The following is a 21,517-nucleotide window of genomic DNA, read 5'->3' on the forward strand; positions in this document are numbered from 1 at the left end:
GAACTGACTCTCTGATCTGGCTCATGCATCTTATTTACAAATAAACAGATTTTCACATATGTGCTTTCCCATATGAACTGATGACCAGTAGGTCTAATGAAATCGTTTTTGTGCATTTATAATGTTACAAATCACTACTTTTCAAAGGGACTCAATAAAGTAATACAAATATTTATAAATTTAGATTGACATGCATTCATTTGAACTATATGTAAAGAAACCATAATTGGTATTAGTGATTTTTTTTATACAATTACCTGCTGACAATAAGCATAAAATGAAGAAATTCAAAAGGATGGAGTTAACCTTGGAGTTTGAGGCAATATATAGTTTTATAACTGTTAGGGTTTAATGGAAAAAGTCACTGAGGTGGACAAGTTTTGCAAACATATATTTTAAATGGAGTTTCTAAAAGGGAATGATTTTAAGATAACCTATCAAATTTGAGGAGTCAGGGATTATATAGATAAGAAGTTTGCCATATATATAAGTAGCATAAAGAGTATGTAGAGAGATTTGCAAGTATCTTCCATATCGGGTTCAACAAATATTTATTTCATGCCTACTAAAGATTTCAGATACTGCGAGTCCTGAGTGGAAGGAAGGAGGCACCATGCGGGAGGGAATGCCTCTCTGGGGAGGCAAAGGCCACACATGCTGGGATTCAAATGAAGACCTGGAACCGGCCCTATCTCTGGGGACGGTGGCTCCAGACAAAGACAAAGGGCAGGCACATCAGTCTCAAGAGCACGTTAAAAGTGTATTTATCTTTAAAACCAAAGGCTAAGAGTCAGAAGTTCAATTACAAATTAATGTATCTCTACAGTGCATCTATATTGTGTTCTGACAAAATATATGTATACATATGTAGACTTATACCTACAGAGATGTATACCAAATATGTATACATAAATAAATAATTTTTTATAAAGAAAATCAAAAGTAAATTTCTTAAATATTTTGAATATAAGCCAGCAGAAGCTAGGAATAGCTGGATAGCCCCTATCCTCAAAATATTTGGTTACAGTTTGTCCTAATAAATCTGCCTTGTCCCTATTTCTGTTGTCTTTTCTGCCAGTGTCTCATGTGCTAGCTCCCTCTCTGGCGAGCTGCGGAAGCTGAGAAAGCCCACTGTTTCAATTAAAAAGTGTCACAAATCCATGTTTCGCAGTTCTGGAAATGAGCACAGAATCCTGATAAGACAGTGCACTGCTTTTTTCTACGGAGGTGACTCTGCAGGTGGCAAAAAGAAAGGGCACTGAACCGGGATACCCAGGGAATTGGCATGGATGCTGTTTTGCCAGGATTCATACCCTTGCACTCTCTGGCCATCTCTGCCTGGTCCAAGTAATTCATGTGCGTGGACATTAAGCTCCAAATGTCATTGCACACTGTGCCTTCCCATTTTCTAACAACAGGTGCTTCCAGATCAGGCTCTTGCTCAACCTGCCACTGGCAGCTAAGCCATTATCTGTCTTACAGAACATTAGGACAGCTGTGCTCTCCTTTGATAAAGAATAACTTAGATGTTCTTTGTCATCACTTAGGACAGCTTGACACCTGACACTGTATCACTTTTGGTCTTCATCAGATGGTTTCTTTGTGGCAGAGATCAGTGTCTAATCTTTAGGACGTTATGTTTCTGTACTAGGAAGGAGACTGCAACCCAGAAATTTAGCACAATGACCAAGTCCACCAAATCTCTCTCTTGAACTAACAGACTCCTAACTGGTTTTCCTGACTCTTCTTCAATCATCAGATCTCTATATGTAGAACAAAATGAAAGTATCAGTTCAATTGCTTATTGTTCAAGTCCACCAAATCTCTCTCTTGAACTAACAGACTCCTAACTGGTTTTCCTGACTCTTCTTCAATCATCAGATCTCTATATGTAGAACAAAATGAAAATATCAGTTCAATTGCTTATTGTTCAAGAAACGGCCACAAAATCTACTGAATATCTTCCATGTGTCAAGCACATGTCTTCCCAGTGTCAAAGTGACTGTATCAGGACTCCACGGTAGTCAGAGAGGGATGGATCCTGTTACTACAGGGAACAAGTGATGTTTTTGCCTAATTAGCAGACATTTCTCCCTTTATTAGCACCTCCTGATAGATACGTAGATAAATAGACATAGATATACATATAGACATCTTATCTATCTATCTATCTATCTATCTATCTATCTATTCCAACATTTGCCCATTTAGATCTAGTTGTGCTCTGAAGCTCTAAGGCCAATGATGGAAACACTGACAAACTACAAAATGAGCACTGAAGAGGAAGCAGCCAGCTCTGCCTGGAGCAGCTGGGAAAATGCATTTCCACCTGGCACCTGACTGTTCTCCACTATTCTTTAAATGCCACCTCTTTAGGGAAGGCTCTCTCTCCTTCCCCCAGCCCCTCCCCACCTCACTTCCCCCCCCCCCCCATCCCCATCCCAGAAGAATTACTTGCTTGATTTACTCTGCTCTTAATAGCTTGTGAGGTCACAGATACCAGAGAGCATGGCTTGGTCATATTTATATCTCCTAGTGCTTAGCATTGTGCCTGTTAGATTGGGTACAGAGTATGCCTTCAACAAAAATTCCTTGAATACCTCTATGTACCCAGCCCTGAGTGAATGCAGGGGGTTCAGACAGGAGCAGAATGGTGGCCCTTCCCTTGAGGAACTTGCCAGGATAACTAACATGTACAGAGAACTGGACTTCAGAAAGAACCCTAAAATCACTTGTTCGATTTCTCATTTCCCCCTCCTCTCCATGTCCTTCTCCGTCTCCATACTCTAGTCTAGTTAATGCCCCATCAGATGTTACCATGTCACTTCTCAGAAAGCCTTGCCAGTTTCCCTGTTACCTGTTCTCAAAATACCTTGCATTTCTCCTTTGTATAAAGGAGTTCTTCTCAACTGGGGTGATTTTGCTCCCCCTTCCTGAGGACATATGACAACAGCTGGAGACACTTTTGATTGTTACTATTGCGAGGCAGGTTGCTGTTGGCAGATAAAGGACAGGGATGCCGCTGAACAACTCCCAAAATACAAGATGGCTCCCCACAACAAAGAATTATCTGGCCCACAATGACAGTAGCTTGTGAAACTCAGACATAAATCATCACAGTTTAGAACTATTGCTCTCCTTTTGTCGTTATGTGATTCCTGTATTTTTCCCCGCTAAACGGTAAGTTCCAAAAGGGTAGGTAGGAGCTAAATCTGCTTTGTACCATAATATTACCAAAGACTCACAGGTAGTAGGGACTCAACAATCATCTGCTGAATACGGTCTTTAAAGAAATGTTTAATCTACTCTCTGAAGCAGAATACAGTATGCAAGTGATTTATCCTTTATGGCAAGTGTGTATATTAGCATGCACAATTAAATTCTCTCTACTCATGTACCATTTCCTAGAAACAAAAGTTGTCGGTCGCATGCATGGCTGTATTTTGGTCTAATTGAGGAGGCTCCGTTCCAAAGTGAAAATATCCCATATGCAAATATTTGTTTTGAATTATTAGGAAATTCTTGGGAGGTTGACAAGACGCATAAAAGGTATGGCTCTGGCTGCAATGATGCTTTATACTTTGCAGCACACAGAACTCGCCAGCCTCAATGACACAAATAGCGGGCAGCCTAATGTGCACGATGACCGGCCTGTCACAGAGATAGCAGACTGGCATCATCAAAATATTCCTGAAGTAGATGATAATACAGATTCCTATACTTCATAACTGCTCCCTGGTAACAATAAACTTGGATTCCATTCAGCTTTGTCTTCAATGACTGGTAGTTCTAAACCCTCTAATTATAATCTTGAGTCATAATATTGGCTTCAAAGCTTCAACTCAAAGTGAACATTCAAATGTGATTTTTATATGAAAGTCAATTTCTGGAAGGGCTACAATGTAAAAACATTTGGAAAAGGACTAGGTTAATTATGAAACTGGATCTAAAACAATATACTTACACTACCTTATAAAAATCAAAAAGAAACTAGTTTATAAATGACACCCTCCTTAAAAGCACGTTGCAAACACACACTGCACCTATTTTCATCCAGAGATGTTTACGTTCTCCATGAGGCAATGAATTATTTAAATATACACAGAACCTGCATTTGAAAGCATGCTAAACCATTTATCTTTTATATTTCCCTGTTGAAATTCTGTATGGAAAAAATGATTCCAGATTCTAGTTTCAAATAATACAAGATTAATTTTGACTATAAAAAAATGAGTTTTTCCCCTGAAAAATGTCAAGTCACTGGTAGTCACTCTGCCAAATACAGGTCATGGCTTTTGGGGCCTTTAGGCACCTTTTCTGTTTTTGTCTTTGGGAGCTACAGTGTACAAGGCCCTTTTGGCTAGTTATTGAAGACGATGTAAAAATTCCAGAATCCTTGTCTTCAGATACCAGCTGCAAGCCTCCCTTGATTTGTTTTCTTCTGCTCTCTGTCCTCAAGGTGCTTAAACTCTTGTGAGGCAGAGAAATGTAGGCTTTAGGGCTCAATTTGCGCAAAAAAGACATTTTTGAGTGAAAGAATGGATCTCATTTGACAGGGGAGTAAAGTAAGGCTTACAGAAGTTAGTTGAAAGGATCTTAAAATACAGGATGTCAACCTCCATCTTTTCAGGCCATATATTCATGAGTTAATTGTTCTATGATGGAACTACAAAGTCCATGAGGGCAGGGAGCAGAAACTTTTCGAATGGAGCAGGAACATTTTATGAATCAGAGAGTAACATCTGTTTCTGCATACGTTTAGTGTAGTAAAAGATGTTCTCCAAAAGATGAAAGTCACTATTGAAGGAGAAATGTCTATCCTTAGGATTTTGTTGGAATTGACCTACAGAGACAAAAGACCAGAAAACATTCCCGCGAAATCAAATTTCCATCTATGTTGGCTGCATTTACGGGGATAGCTGGGACTAGTAAATGAGGAAAGTAAAGCTTCTTACTACTGTAATGATAGTAAGATAATTGGAAAAGCTATATTTCCTTGGTCATGGACCTGATAAGAAAATCACTGGAGCTGGGGCCATTTTTTATTCATTTTTGTCCCCACACAGTATCTTGTATATTATAGGTGCTTAATAAGTATTTGTTCGTTGACTTTGTTTACTGTTTGGATAAAAGGAATATTAAATGTGGTATTCAAATAGGACAGGAAACCTTACTAAGGAGAAAAATAAACACTACTTATACTCAACCTTTTTTAAAAATCACCATAACAACAACACTAAAGACATATGTAGTGTGTCAGTTTTTGCCGACGTTTTTCTCCATTTAGTAAGCATTAGGAAGAAGAGTTTATTCTGTCTTCATGCAATGCATTCCACTGTGGCCATCTGACTTTCTATGTAACAAAGGGGAAAGGGTGAATGATACTATCCTTGTCATCATGATGGAGACGGGTAACAAATTATATGGTCCCACCATGCGAGCCACTTGATACAAAAATTCCTATTTAAGCAGAAGGTTGTTACAAGATGTATTAAGGTGACAGAACTAGGACAAAAATGGAATGAACATGTATTAGTACTGAATGTGTCCCAAAGGTCGGCCTCAAAAGGCAAATACACAAACACAAACACGCATTAGGTATCAACTCCATTTAACAAATAAGAAAGGTAAAGCTCAGGGAGGGTAAGTGATTTGCTCAAGGGATGGTAAAGGGCAGGATAAGGAGTGTATCTGTCTCTATAGCAGATATAAGAATGTAATTTTTTTTTTTTTTTAAGTAAGCTCTATGCCCAGGGTGGGGCTTGAACTCATGACCCTGAGATCAAGAATCACATGCTCTGTGGACTGAAACAGCCAGGCACTCCAGAATGTCCATACTTTTTACGATGAGTTATATAAATGAAGACTTCATCCCAAATTCCAAAGATCAAAAAGGGTAAAGTGGAAAAAGAGGGAAATGGGTATTTTAAAACTTTTGAATACTTAAAGATGACCACAACTTTTTTCTTTTCATCCTTAAAGACATGGGTTAAATTACTACTATCCCCATTTTACTGGAGAGTAGAAATTACCTGAAGTTCAATAACCTACCCAAGGTTTCTTAGCTGTACGTGACAGAACTAGAATCTGAATGAGGGAGTTGTATTCCAGAGGCTGTGCTATTACCCACTGTGCTATCTGATGCGTGGCCACAGCCTAAGCAGTCTCTGGCTTCATCCATCTTTACTGGCAAAGTCTTAAACTGAAGTTGTCAATGGCAATCAAATAACATACTGTAAGCACACCTGGGAGTATGATCTCGAAGGAACTCTGAACCTTAAGGTCAAGAAAGTCAGAGTCCAGGGTAACCCTCAGATAAATGGGAAGATTCATATGCATGGGATTCATATGCTTTCATTCAGTTTTTCAAAGAGGTGTAAAAGAGTTTATGTTTTCCTTCGAAAAGATCCATCTCTGCATTTTCTTTTGCGTTGTGTTATATTCCATTAGGCAACAAAGGCTTCATTTCTTCCACTCCTGGTAATAAGAAGTGATTAATCACAATCACCTGTCACACTTAATTTAGCATTCATCCCATGAAAAGATTTTCCACAAGCCCCAAAGTGAAATTTACATTTTAATGTCCACAGATAAAAAAGTATAGCAGTATGTGTTACGTTTTTTTTTCCACTATGAAAACCATTTTCGGGAATTTAGACTGTTAAATAATCATTCCTTTTATGAGACTGGCTCCAAAGATACATATACATTTTGAAATCTATAGTATTACTTAGCAATTTTAGTGCCTTCCTTTTTGCAGCCAATCATGGAAGACTTGCTTTTATAGCTTTCTCTGCAGAGTCATCTTAATTATAGGGAAATCCCTTCACAAATGGTTCCCCATTTTACAGTGCTTCGGCTGGAATCTCATATTGGTTTTATTGGAAGTGATGAAAAATTACTCTTCCTGGGACATAGAATTAAGAATCAGGATTAGAAGTGAACTACACTCTTTTATCTTTAGAAACACTTAAACTTATCACACTTCCTTCTAAACAGTTTTTCCCAAAGGGGTTTAATAAAGCAAAAACCTTTTAGATGTTCAGAATCATAGAAAAATTTCCAAGTTGAAAGGTTTTGTACAGGTTATCTGATTCAATCCATACTGAATTGACAAATAAGATAAGTTTCACCCAATTTATAGAGTGAGAGAACCAGCACTAGAAGTCCTGTGTATGCTGCCATTGTACCCTTCTTCCTAAGCTTTTCACATAGCTCACGTGGGTGTGAGGGTTCTATGGCCCTAATGACAGGAATTTCTTTGAGCCTTTCTTCATAGTATTTACGACAACCTGGCATGTGCTCCATATTCATTTGGCTATTGTCTTTTTCCTCCAAAGAACAGAAACTCCATGAGGGCAAAGAATCTGTGGCCTCTAAGAGGGTGTCACATAGCGTGACTCAATAAATACTTGATAAATGAAGTCTCAGATTTAACGCTAACACTCCCCCATAGTTTACATGTTCTTTCCTAAAATTCCCATGTTTGCCTTAACTAGAATTTTAAAAAACTAAACATCTTAATGCCCTCAAGGTAGAAGACTTCTTAAATGAGAAAAGAAAAGACTTCTTAAATAAGAAATGGAGAATGTAATCAATTATGCTATATTAAACTTAGGGGGTTCTAATTCACCAAAAACTACCGTAAAGAGATTGTAAATCAGAGTCACAAACCAAGAGAAGAAAATTGCCACACATATAAGCAACCAAAGATTAGTATCAAGAATACACAAATCACTCCTAGGAATCAAAAAGGAAAATAAATCCAAGTTACCCATTAGATAAGAAAAAAGATAAAAGATATATGAATGTATATTGTAAAGAAAAGAAAACCCATGTGGCTAATAATGGCCAATAAGATGGATATTCAACCTCTTCAGTAAGCAGGGACATAAAAATTAAAAACCACAGTGACATATACTTGAAAGAATTAAAAGCAGTGACTCAAAGAGTACACCAGTATTTGTACACTTATTTGTACATCCGTGTTCATAGCAGCATTAGTCACAATAGCCAAAAGGTGACAGCAACCCAAGCGTCCAAGCGTCCATCAACAAATGAGCGGAGAGGGGGCACCTAGGTGGCTCAGTGGGTTAGGCGTCTGACTTCGGTTCTGGTCATGACCTCACGGTTTGTGAGTTCAAGCCCCGCAATGGGCTCTGTGCTGACAGCTCAGAGCCTGGAGCCTGCTTCGGATTCTGTGTCTCCCTCTCTCTCTGCCCCTCCCCCCCCCCCCCCCCCCCGTGCTCTCTCTTGTGTGCGCACGCTCTCTCTCTCAAAAATGAATAAACATTTAAAAAAAAATTAAAAAAAACCCACATGAGTGGAGAAAGAAAATGTGTTTTGTTTACAAATGGAGTACTTAAAATGGAAAATTATTCAGCCTTTAAAAGGAAGGAAATTCTGACAGATGCGACAACATGGATGAAACTTGAAGGCATGTATGTTAAGTGAAATAAGCCAGGCATGGAAAGACAAATACCGTATGATTTCACTTACATGAGGTACAAAGAAGAGTCAAATTCATAGAGACAGAAAGTAGTAGAATGGTGTTTGCCAGGGGCTGGCGGGAAGTAGGGATGAAGAGTTCTTGTTTAATGGGTATGGAGTTTTCACATAGCTCATATGTTTTGAGAAAATGAAAGTGTTCTGGGAATGAATTATGGTAATAATAGTTGTACAACAATAAGAATGGACTTAATATCCCTGAACCGTCCACTTAAGATAGTTAAAATGGTATATTTTATGTTGTATATGTTTTCCCATGATAGAAAAAGAAACCACAGTAAGATACCAGTTTATATCCACTGATGGACAAAGCACAAACCAAAAGACCCCTATACTTCTGACAATACCAAGTATTTATAATTACTATGCACTGAATTGTGTCCCCGGAAAATTCATTTATTGAAGCTCTGACTGCCCCAGGTGATCGTATGGGAGAGACGGCCTTTCAGGAGTTAGTTAAAGTTAAATGAAGTCATAAGGGTGGAGCCCTGATCCTATCAAACTCATGCCCTTGTGAAAAGGAAGAGTTACCAGAGAGCTTGCTCCCTCTCTCGCTGAAGGACACAGCAAGAAGGCAGCCATCTACAAGCTAGGAAAAGAGCTCTCACCAGTAACTGAACCCCAATCTTGGACTTTACGGGCTCCAGAAGAGTGAGAAAATAAATTTCTGTTGTTTGAGTCAACCAGTCTATGGTATTCTGCTAAGGAAGCCCAAACCGACTAAGTAATGGTGGAGAAATGGGAACTCACAAGCTGCTGACAGCGGCGTATGTGGGAACAGACTGGTCTGGTCTAGCCAGCCTGAAGAGCTGAGCACCCCTAGCCCCAGCAACTCCACTGTCTGGTGTGTCCAGAGAAACTCCAGCATGTGGGCAACAGATTAAGTACATGGACGTTAACTGGGACAGCTTTTGTGTTAGCAAAATCTGCAAATACCCAAAATATACACTGAGAGGAAAAGAGAAACTATAAAGAAAAATAGGTGAATAGGAAATTCAAAAACACAGGATGGTATTACATCTGGGGAGATAAAGAACAATGGCATCCTTGAGGGGAGTGCACTCATCAATTTTAAGCTGGGTGGTAGGCATGTGGATGTCTTACCATACTTTTATTTTACGTATACAGAATATTTATTAACAATGAAATAAATGAAATTAATGACAATATGCATTATCAAAGGCATAACCTAACTACATTTGACTCATCTCGGTCCAAAACTTTTGATAACAATTACATTTCTCTTCCCTTGCTAGGTTCTTGTGTTTTTTATTTACAAAAGATAATGAAGAGTTAAGGAAAGTAATTGTACTCAATTCAAAGATCTCAACTTTTCATTTTATCCATTAAAAACTGAGCATCTGGCGAAACTAGAACAAGCAATCCTAAAATTCATATAGAACCACAAAAGGCCCCGAATAGCCAAAGGAATTTTGAAGAAGACCAAAGCAGGAGGCATCACAATCCCAGATTTTAGCCTCTACTACAAAGCTGTCATCATCAAGACAGCATGGTATTGGCAGAAAAACAGACACATAGACCAATGGAATAGAATAGAAACCCCAGAACTAGACCCACAAACGTATGGCCAACTCATCTTTGACAAAGCAGGAAAGAATATCCAACGGAAAAAAGACAGACTCTTTAACAAATGGTGCTGGGAGAACTGGACAGCAACATGCAGAAGGTTGAAACTAGACCACTTTCTCACACCATTCACAAAAAATAAACTCAAAATGGATAAAGGACCTGAATGTGAGACAGGAAACCATCAAAACCCTAGAGGAGAAAGCAGGAAAAGACCTCTCTGACCTCAGTCGTAGCAATTTCTTACTTGACACATCCCCAAAGGCAAGGGAATTAAAAGCAAAAATGATCTACTGGGACCTCATGAAGATAAAAAGCTTCTGCACAGCAAAGGAAACAACCAACAAAACTAAAAGGCAACCAATGGAATGGGAAAAGATATTTGCAAATGACATATCGGACAAGGGGCTAGTATCCAAAATCTATAAAGAGCTCACCAAACTCCACACCCGAAAAACAAATAACCCAGTGAAGAAATGGGCAGAAAGCATGAATAGACACTTCTCTAAAGAAGACATCCGGATGGCCAACAGGTACATGAAAAGATGCTCAATGTCGCTCCTCATCAGGGAAATACAAATCAAAACCACACTCAGACATCACCTCACGCCAGTCAGAGTGGCCAAAATGAACAAATCAGGAGACTATAGATGCTGGAGAGGATGTGGAGAAATGGGAACCCTCTTGCACTGTTGCTGGGAATGCAAATTGGTGCAGCCGCTCTGGAAAACAGTGTGGAGGTTCCTCAAAAAGTTAAAAATAGACCTGCCCTATGACCCAGCAGTAGCACTGCTAGGAATTTACCCAAGGGATACAGGAGTGCTGATGCATAGGGGCACTTGTACCCCAATGTTTATAGCAGCACTCTCAACAATAGCCACATTATGGAAAGAGCCTAAATGTCCATCAACTGATGAATGGATAAAGAAATTGTGGTTTATATACACAATGGAGTACTACGTGGCAATAAGAAAGAATGAAATATGGCCCTTTGTAGCAACATGGATGGAACTGGAGAGTGTGATGCTAAGTGAAATAAGCCATACAGAGAAAGACAGATACCATATGGTTTCACTCTTATGTGGATCCTGAGAAACTTAACAGAAACCCATGGAGGAGGGGAAGGAAAAAAAAAGAGGTTAGAGTGCAAGAGAGCCAAAGCATAAGAGACTCTTAAAAACTGAGAACAAACTGAGGGTTGATGGGGGGTGGGAGGGAGGGGAGGGTGGGTGATGGGTATTGAGGAGGGCACCTTTTGGGATGAGCACTGGGTGTTGTATGGAAACCAATTTGACAATAAACTTCATATACTGAAAAAAAAAAAAAAAACTGAACATCTGGGGCACCTGGGTGGCTCAGTCGGTTAAGCATCTGACTTCAGCTCAGATCATGATCTCATGGTTCGTGGGTTCCAGCCCCACGTCAGGCTCTGTGCTGACAGCTCAGAGCCTGGAACCTGCTTCAAATTCTGTGTCTCCCTCTCTTTCTCTCTCTCAGTCCCTCCCCCGCTTGTGCTCTCTCCAAAATAAATAAATAAACATCATCATCATCATCAACAACAACAAAAACCTGAATGTCCTGGGAACCAATCTTCCATTAAAATCATACTGATCTCATAGCCGTCCTGGTCTTGCTTAGGCGCATTATACAACTTCTCGGCATTAAGTGTCTGTCATATAATAATTCAGGAGAGAGAGAGAGAAATGGAAGGTCATAAATAAATAGAGTATAAAACTTCCAGTTTCAGGGCATAACTGGGACAGATAACAAAGCAAGCCAAATTCTGATTGAATAAGCTACTTGAACTGCCTAAAAGAGTTGGCTATGTAACTCACAATTTTACCAAAAGGGCTGCACAATCTGTGCTGGCTACCAAAAGGCATCAGGAACAGTAAAAGGTCTTCTGTATGTTGTCAGCCAAGACTCCACATCATATATGTAAAGTCCAAGGGCCACTTAGAGATATGCCATGGCTTATACACACAATCATCCAGATCAACTGTCCCCCTTCAGGGTGAGAACGTCATTGTCCACGTGAAAGCATATACTGTTTTGGTTTTGTTTTTGTTTTGTTATAGCTAGAGGTAGGAGTGAGATGTTAGAAACAATGAGTGCAAAGAGTTAACAAAAAAAGCGTTGAAACCACTAAGAAGTGCTATATCTTATATTTTATCCCACCAGGGTAAACAAATTATTCCGAGGGCACTGATGATGTGACACATAACTGTTTCAGGTCCATTCACATTTACCATTTTATTTAATCCTCAATATATCATCCTTGATAGGAATGACTTTTCCCATTTTATACGTGAAGAGAGAGACAGATTAAATACCTTGCCCAGGGTTGAGTGTAGGTAAAACCAGACTGATGGAATTCAAACCTAGTCCTTACTCAAAGTAAGAACTTTGGCCACTATACTGTTTCTTTTGTTTGTTTGTTTATTTATTTTTGAGAGAGACAGAGACAGAATGTGAGTGGGTTAGGGGCAGAGAGAGAGAGGGAGACACAGAATCCGAAGCAGGCTCCAGGCTCTGAGCTGTCAGCACAGAGCCCTACGTGGGGCTTGAACTCACGAGCCGTGAGATCATCACCTGAGCTGAAGTCGGACGCTCAACCGACTGAGCCACCCAGGCGCCCCTATACTATTTCTTTATGACTGCCTTAAAAATCGTTTTTAAAATGACAGCAAATAGGTAAAGGGGATTGAGAGGTACAAACTTCCAGTTATAAATGAGTCATAGGATGAAAAGTACAGCGTAAGGATTACATACAGTCAATAATATTATAATAACTTTGTATGGTGACAGATGGCAATTAGACTCAGCGTGATGAGCACTGTGTAATGTTTAGAATGGTTAGATCATTATGTTGTACAGCTGAAACCAATATAACATTGTATGTCAACTACAATAAAAACGATTAGCAAACGAACAAAATTCAGATCATCGAGTCTAAGATGAGTCTTAGGATTTCTTGTTTCCTGTTTTCTTTTTTGGCTCAGCCTTATATTCTACAGCTTTATTTATGGCACCTGTGAAGTGCATGTGGTACAGTGTTGGTCCAGAGTGGGGGCTTTGGAGTGAGAGTGCCTGGGTATAAATCCAGAGGCAACACTTACAGCTCTGTGCCCTGAGCAGCTTACATCACCCCTCTGTGTCTTAGCATTTTTGTAAAAAGAGGATAATATCTCATAGTTTGGTTGTGAGAATTAAATAACAGAATGCACATAAAGCATTTAATAGTTCCTGACAGATAATAAGCGCTTGATAAATATAGGCATTATCATTAGCAGCAAATACACATACACACATATGTATGTATTCTACGCACTAATAAATGTTAGATATCACTATCAGTATTATAGTATACTAATAGCACAACATATTACTATTAGTACACTTAGGTGCCAAGGGGCGAGGGGGCAGGGGCACTGAGGCAAGGCATCTGGGCAGAAAAGGATTAGGAAGACGTTCTGGCAGAGGCTGAGCTTGAGGTGGGTTTTGAAGGGTAAGCAGGAGTCAGATGTATGAAGATGATATGTGTTCTGGGGAGCGAGGGTATTTCAGGATGAGGGAACGGCACGTGTGAAATCACACAGCATGAAATAGCATGATGTCCAGGATAGACTGGTGGGGCAGAACGTCAGCGTCAAGGGGCCAGTTACAGTGTAGTAGTTGGAGAGGAGATCACATTGAGGTAGACCACAGGGACCGGACAGCAAGTAGAAACTGACTCTTCCAGGCACGCAGGCTGTGAAGAGATTAATTGTTCTAGGAGCTAGAAAGAACCATGGAAAAGACTGATAAATAACCCGGCATAAAATGTCCACTTGAACTGTGATCAAAGTCTTGCTTTACAAATGTTTGCATTTTCTAGTACGAAAATACAAAATTTCAGAGGTAAAAGTTGTAGAAACCATCTGCATCAAATATCCTCATTGCCATTTGTCTTTTTTTCTCTTTTCTTTCATTTTTAAATGTTTACTTAATTTTGAGATAGAGAGAGTACAAGCAGGGAGGGGCAGAGAGAGAGAGAGAGAGAGAGAGAGAGAGAGAGAGAATCCCAAGCACGCTCTGTGCTTGTCAGCACAGAGCCCGACGTGGGGCTTGAACTCACGAATTGTGAGATTATGACCTGAGCCAAAATCAAGAGCTGGACGCTTAACAAACTGAGCTACCCAGGCACCCCTTCATTGCCATTTTTCTATTAAAAATTTGCCACACATGAGAATGAGAGAAATCTATTTTCTCATGACACATATAAGGAGCTGGATGAATTTAGTGCAAGCACAGTTACAGTAGTAGGATTAAAATTGAGGTTGAGACAAACTTGAAGGAAATAGAATTAAAACGACATCATTTTTCTTTTTGTCTATTCTGAACTACCAGTAACCTAACCTCTTGAATGTAGGATGTACCTTTCCACGTTGTCATGCTTGCCTCTAGAATGCTCCCCCCCTTTTTTTTTTTAAATTTTTTTTTCAACGTTTATTTATTTTTGGGACAGAGAGAGACAGAGCATGAACAGGGGAGGGGCAGAGAGAGAGGGAGACACAGAATCGGAAACAGGCTCCAGGCTCTGAGCCATCAGCCCAGAGCCTGACGCGGGGCTCGAACTCACGTACCACGAGATCGTGACCTGGCTGAAGTCGGACGCTTAACTGACTGCGCCACCCAGGCGCCCCCCCCCCCCTTTGTTCTCCTTTTGGACTGATATCTTCTACTTGGCCTTCAAAATGTAACGGAAGGGTCATTTTCTCTGGGAGCCTTCTCCGATACTCCAATCTGCTTTAGAGACACATCCTTTTGCTCCCAGACCTCAGGCATACTCCCATCTTAGCAATTATATTACATCACACTGTACTATAATTGTTGGTGTTATATTTATTTGCAATAAACTATGAGGTCATCAAAGGTAGGGACCATGGTTATTCAGAACAGAGATCACGCATGACTTTATACTCCTAATAACACACATTACTTAGCACATATTTGGCATTAGATAATGGCATGTAGTTTGTTAACATCAGGCGAGCACAGAATGAAAAATAAATTTATCACCCTGAGAATAACAAATGACCTTAAAACAGATTTCTGATTTCGCTACCCGAAAAACTACAAATAGATAACATGGAAAAATGCCCCAAAGGTATCCAAAGCAGGATGGAAGTCTCACACAGTGTCTCTCAAAGTTGCTTTGGGCAGTGGTATAAATATGATTTTTTTTCCCTCTCACATCCAATGAAACTCTGCTTTGGTTTCCAGATCGGTCCACCTTCAAACCAATAGTTATGATTTTTCATTATTGTGAAAGAAGAACTCTCTCATCCACAAAATAGGCTCTTATAGCATTGCAGGATCATTTTCCCCACACGTGAGCATAAAAACTAAAAGTAAGGAGTATTCAAGGGATTAATGTTTCAAGTAAAAGCCATACAGGATTTTGCCACAATCTTTCAAGAGAATCTACTCTCTGGTTCTCCCAAAGCACATTTTCCATGCCAAGAAAAATCACTTGTATTTCAAGGCAAAAACAGACAAAATATTGCCTGGAAATAGTTTGCAAACCCCAGTCGGGGGGAAAGTTCCTTATAGAACAAGGACAGAAGAACAAGACGTTAAGCCTTATTTTCAGGCTATTGGGGGACAAGTACAGAGCCTGAAGCACACAGATGATGGGAGCAGATCTGTGCTTCATAAAGATCCCTCCAGCTGCAGGGTAGAGGACAGGGAATGTGTAGGGCCCAGGAAGGCAATTAGAAATATAATCTAAGTACTCCAAAGACCAGCATTTGGAGATTATTTAGAATAATTTTCAAGTCCACTTGGAAGAATAAATGAGTGAGAATGGACGTGACTCCTTCCAAGCTCTCCATCCTCTGTCCTAGCCAAGACACTGAATTCGTTGTAAAACGACCGTCATTAAAATAGAGTGACAGCAGAGCAGAAATGGCGCAGACGGCTGATTGGAACAAAAAGTCAAGAAATAAGCCTAAATATAGATGGGAATTTAGGTCGTGACAAAGGGGCAAGTGGAATTGTTTTAAAAAGTAATGAGGCTCTGGCCATAACAATAAAGTAAATTCTAGATGGAGCGAAGATTTCAAGGTACAAAATAAAAACAGGTGAAAACCAGTGCCAGGCAGTTCTCAAAAGAAGGAGAGCAAATACTCAGTAAACACAAATGGCAGTTTTTATGCAGTGGGTTGGCAGGGATGTACAAGGATAATATTCCTGGACAGTGAGGTTCTAGGAGAATCAGGGCACGTCCACTCCCTTGGTGAGAATATAAAATTGGTATGTCCTTTCTGGAAGACAGTTTAATAATGTAAATCAAACCTTTAGAAACCTCATACGTAGGAATGCATCCTAAGGAAATAACTGGACAGCAACCTCAACACAGTATGTACGATAGAGGCAAGTGCAATATTTTGAATAGTAAACACTGAATAGTAAACACTATTGTAAATAGTGACAACGAAAATGTCCTGACAGAGACAAGGAAGTACTGTGGAGCCGTACAACGTAAAGATGCAGGACTAGTTTAATGACATGGAAAGATATTCACAATTTATTGGTAGGCGAATAAACTAGATTCTGGGACAGAGTAGGTAGTACAACGCTATCATATGTATTTGCATTGAAAATAAAAGGGGGAGTTTACGCAGAACTATTGATGGTAGTTTTCTCCATGAGATGATAATTGATCTCTGTTTTCTCATGCGTTCTCTGCAATTTTATTGCCGTGACTGCTTTTATAATTGAAAAAAAGAAAAGAAAAGAAAAGAAAAGTAAAACCTCTATTTCCCTTTACAAAGAAGTGTCAAGAATATAGCGGTGGTGGGGTTGATAACTCAAGGGGATGCAGAAAGAGCAAGCGCCTGCATCACATCCCAAGTCATTAACAAGCGCCTGCTGTACCGTTTCTTCTCTGGAGTCAAGGAGAAAAACAGACGCAGGAAGACTTTCTACACTGAACCGCAAGAAAAAAAAAGAATACAAATCCTTGTCAGGAGAGCCAGCGGGGTTACTGACTAAATTACAATACATTTTGCACTTCAGTCGCGCAGGTAAGACAGACACTAGAACCACATTTTTTACACTCAATCCCCGTATCATGCCTGTCAACTGATCAAATCCCGTCAAATTTTATATAGTACAACTTAGGTTAAAGAGTCATAGTCTTCCCTTGTGGAGGTCACGTTTGCATGAAATCTCATGCCACTCTATGTTTTTTCACTTAGCAAACAACAAAAAGCTGTTTGGCAGACCCCCCAACGTTGCATATCAATCATAGCATGCCTTAATATGTAAATGTTGTCTTCATAATAATTCAAAACTAGTAACAATAAATGCCACCTTCCTTTTGTGGTGTATAGCTTCCCATGTTTAGTGAAGGAACAGGCAAGGCATTCTTACTATTAGTATCATTACTCTTATTCCTGCTTATACACATAAAAGAAGTTACTATCAGAGGAGATTATATCCCCAAGGGTTTCAGAGTCCATCGGTCACAGATTCAGATTCATACACAGTTTTGTTTTCATGCTGACATATTTTTTTTCAGCTTCTACTAATAAGAGTTTTTACATGAGAAATACTGGAGTTGAACAATTTTATCTTTGTGTAATCTACACAATATAGAATTTTAAGATTATGGAACTCATAAAGTTCAGTCTCCTCATCTTACTGAAAAGGAAACTAAAACCCAGGGAGACTGAGTGAGTGACTCTCCTCATTAGCAGAATGGGAGCCAGACCTCAAGTCGCCTACCTCCTCCGTTAGAGCGTTCATCATGCTGCACAGAGAACCTGAGCCCCTATGACCATGATAATTCATAGAGCATTTCAACATACATTTAGTTCCCACAACAACCCTGTGAGGTGTTAATATTGTTATTCTCATTTGGGAGAATTTAAGTGACTTTGTAACACTTTGAGCCATACGGCCCAAGGCTTTATAGCCAAAGGTAAGAGCTTTTCCACTTGAAATCAAGGCCGGGGTGTGTTTGCTATAATTACCTCTTCAGTTCAAAGGGATCCAATGCTGAAAAAGTTTTGGAGCCTTAAAATTATATAACCATCTCATAAAAAGATCCACAGATTGTTAAGAGCATTATTTTCCAAGAAAAAGTCCTTTTGATCACAGATCTCAAAGCGTCAGCTTCCTGTAGATAATTGAAAATTGAACTCAGAAAATAATGAAAGCTTACCACTGTTTAGTTTAGCAAGACACTTGAGAGGGCTCTGATGCAGGTTAACCTTTGTATCCTTAATATCAGGCAGCTTACAGCTTAAGTAAAAATCGTCCATGTAAGCATCTAGGGCTTTGGAGGCAGAGAAATATGGCTTTTCTTTATATTGGATGGAACCATCAACATTAAAGGAGATCCTGTTGAGGGCTAAATTTGCTGGAACAGAAGGGTTGGAAGTGCTAAATTGAAGTTTCTTAACTGACTTTGCCATGGCTTTCTCAAACTGGGCTGCAATGTCCATTCATCTTTCAAAAAACCCTAAACACAAACGAAGGTAGACAAGATTTCAGTTAAATAGGAATGGGTGATGATACAGAATCCTTGCTAATCTTTGCATCACCTGTATTTCTGTTTTACAACACAATTGCTTTTTATCCCCTTTTACGCTGTAAGTATATTGAGCTCTCAATCCCTGCATTGATTGACAGCTTTATTGAGCATAAGCATAAGCTACACTGTAGAAACATACTAGGGAACTAAGAAGATGAACCTTGCCAGGTAAAACATAAAATACAGGTGTTGCTCTCCTTTGGTTTTATTTTTTTTTTAATTTTATTAAAAATTGTTTTTCAATGTTCATTCATTTTGGAGAGACAGAGCATGCGCGGGGGAGGGGCAGAGAGAGACTCCAAAGCAGGCTGGCTCCAGGCTCTGAGCTGTCAGAACAAAGCCCAATGTGGGGCTTGAACTCGTGAACCGTGAGCGTATAACCTGAGCCAAAGTCGGACGCCTAACTCACTGAGCCATCCCGGCGTCCCGGCTCTCCTTCGGTTTTAGTTTTACTGGATTGGATAAGTAATTCTGGAGTCTTGAGATATTTGTATTTGCTACATTAAAACAGACAAGCCTCCAGAATTATGTCATAGCTTTTATTCCCTACATCTGTCCCCACTCCATTCATAGGACAGGGGAAGCCATGTCTGAAGACAAGAAGACAGGAATAGGGGACCCTGGCACAGAAATGATGGCAAATAGAGACTAGGGAGCAAGATGAGGTGAGTGCGGAAAGGAGCAGATTTAGTGGGGGGCCACTGGGTCCTCTGACCTTCTGGCACTCTGGCCTTGGTGCAAGAGTTCAGCAGCTGTGAGCCTCTGTAGTGCCACCTTGTATCGACCACTTACTCTCCATGGCAACTATAAAAAACAGGTGTTATCAGTAACCTCATTTTTGAGATAGGAATATGGTGGCACATGAGGATTAAGTAGCTTGTCTGAAGGTATTGCGTAGGGAAGCACACAGCCAAGGTTGAACCCCAGTGGCTGGATCTGAGCTTGAACTTAACCACTGCACTAGACCCCCGGTCCACTTTCGCATGTGTGCTGGAACTGCCAGTGTGACCTGTGATTTCTAAATGTCAGCCACCGGTAACATGCTGGAAATGTCTGCCAAGCTAGGGTGCCTGGGTTCCATGGTCTCTCATGTCTCTAAAACACTTAAGAGTATTTACTGGTATGTGCAAGGGGAAATGCCATTTATTTGATAACAATATAAGTAGTGCCAAAGAGAGAGTACTCACTTTCAGTCCTTTGAAATTCAAGTGGATATGCTGTATTTTCAGAATGTTACATTCCATGACATCATAATGCCCGAAATTACCATCTGTGGAATGTCATTTAATTTCCTCTAATGTAATGGAGTTATGCAGAGGCCTCGAAGAACCTGGAGAAAACTATGGATCCTCTTCCTACAAAAATGCACGATGGCAGGCACAAACACAATGGGTTCTAAGATTCTGGAAGCCCATTCATAGTCCCCTTGCATCTGAACCATAGATTAAGACTTTTTATCTAAAGGAAGTGATAGATGTGTGAAGAAAGAAAGGGAAAGAAGGTTAACTAGGAAAGGGACAGTAAGATTCTTGCCAGGAATGGAACGAACCTGATGTCACACACTCTTCAAATGAGATGAGAAAGTATTTTTTGATATTTTAAAGGCTCGGCTCAATAGGCACTTCCTTTGTAAATCACAATCACGGTCATCTTCCTCCTTCTTCTCTGAATTTGTAAGGATGAATTAGTTACTATTACAGACACTGGGCTTTAGAACTAAGGGAGAAGTAGGTTAAACTCAGTTCTACCTTTTACTCACTCTGTGTCTCTATCCTATCCTTAATACGTGATGTCCTCATTCTAAATTCTGCTTAATAATACTTCGCTCATAGAGTGGCTGTGTTTGATCTTCTGCATCTTTGTACCAGAATGGTCACAGCAGGGGTAAATATTGAAATATTTTCAAAACAGCTGGCAAAGCCTGCTACCCTTCAGATGAACCCCCTCCAACACACACACACACACACACATACACACAACTTCTTGCAACCCCAGCCCTGACCAGTGCACCCAGAAGCCCCCAGACCTTCCCATAAGTTCTGGTTGATGTCCCTTCTGACTGTCCAGTGCCTAGCCAGACAGATTGCTAAGTGTCTTGAATACCATCCCTGAGAAGATACGGTATTCAGTAAGTGTCAATGTTTTTCCTTTCCCCATCCTTAGGTACTTTGCCTCTCCCTATTCATACTTATTATGGCTTGACCTACATGATAGCTGGGTGTGAGTCTTTTTCCCTCTCTAAGTTCAAACAAAATCAGGGACGGGTGGGTATCCCAAGCTTTCCAGCCCATGGCAGTTGCTCGACAAATGTGTGTTGAATTTGTCAAAATATTCCTTTTACTATAAAGTATTCCAGCGTGATTACTGCAGTCATGAAAATGTTCCGGAAGATCAAGTCCTTTGGGTTTACTCGTAGCTGCTGAGAAGTCACAAACTAGGCAAATAGGATAATGTATTAAATCAAGGATTTAATGAGAGAAGGGTTGAATGCAGAGAGCAAGAAGCTGATGAGGGAGTTGGTAAGATTATTGTCCATGGTGACACTGGCTTTGAGGTTCACTTAGAGCAAATCTTTAGCACCAGACTGTCCTATGTGCATCTACAGTGGGAAGTCCGGTTTTAACTGGAGATTTAGTTATTTTTTTTATTTATTTTTATTTTTTTTTAATATATGAAATTTATTGTCAAATTGGTTTCCATACAACACCCAGTGCTCATCCCAAAAGGTGACCTCCTCAATACCCATCACCCACCCTCCTCTCCCTCCCACCCCCCATCAACCCTCAGTTTGTTCTCAGTTTTTAAGAGTCTCTTATGCTTTGGCTCTCTCCCACTCTA

The 21,517-nt window shown here is 40.0% G+C and overlaps 1 protein-coding gene across 9 annotated transcripts in view; it reads right to left on the reverse strand.

Annotated features, from left to right (window-relative positions):
* Nucleotides 1-21,517, reverse strand: part of GRIP1 (glutamate receptor interacting protein 1) — a 670,689-nt gene that overhangs the window by 215,965 nt on the left and 433,207 nt on the right. For 3 of the 9 annotated variants that reach the window (XM_053226464.1, XM_053226463.1, XM_053226462.1), the window contains exon 1: nucleotides 18,308-19,384. The exons of 3 other annotated variants lie outside the window; for them this stretch is intronic. In XM_053226464.1, coding sequence (XP_053082439.1) covers nucleotides 18,308-18,590 — 283 coding nt within the window. In that variant the 5' untranslated portion in view covers nucleotides 18,591-19,384. Of the gene's footprint in view, nucleotides 1-18,307; nucleotides 19,388-21,517 lie in introns of those variants that run through there. 3 more of the 9 variants (XM_053226466.1, XM_053226467.1, XM_053226465.1) reach the window with 2 other exon arrangements.

The sequence above is a fragment of the Acinonyx jubatus genome, chromosome B4, assembly GCF_027475565.1.
Source record: "Acinonyx jubatus isolate Ajub_Pintada_27869175 chromosome B4, VMU_Ajub_asm_v1.0, whole genome shotgun sequence".
NCBI lineage: Eukaryota > Metazoa > Chordata > Mammalia > Carnivora > Felidae > Acinonyx > Acinonyx jubatus.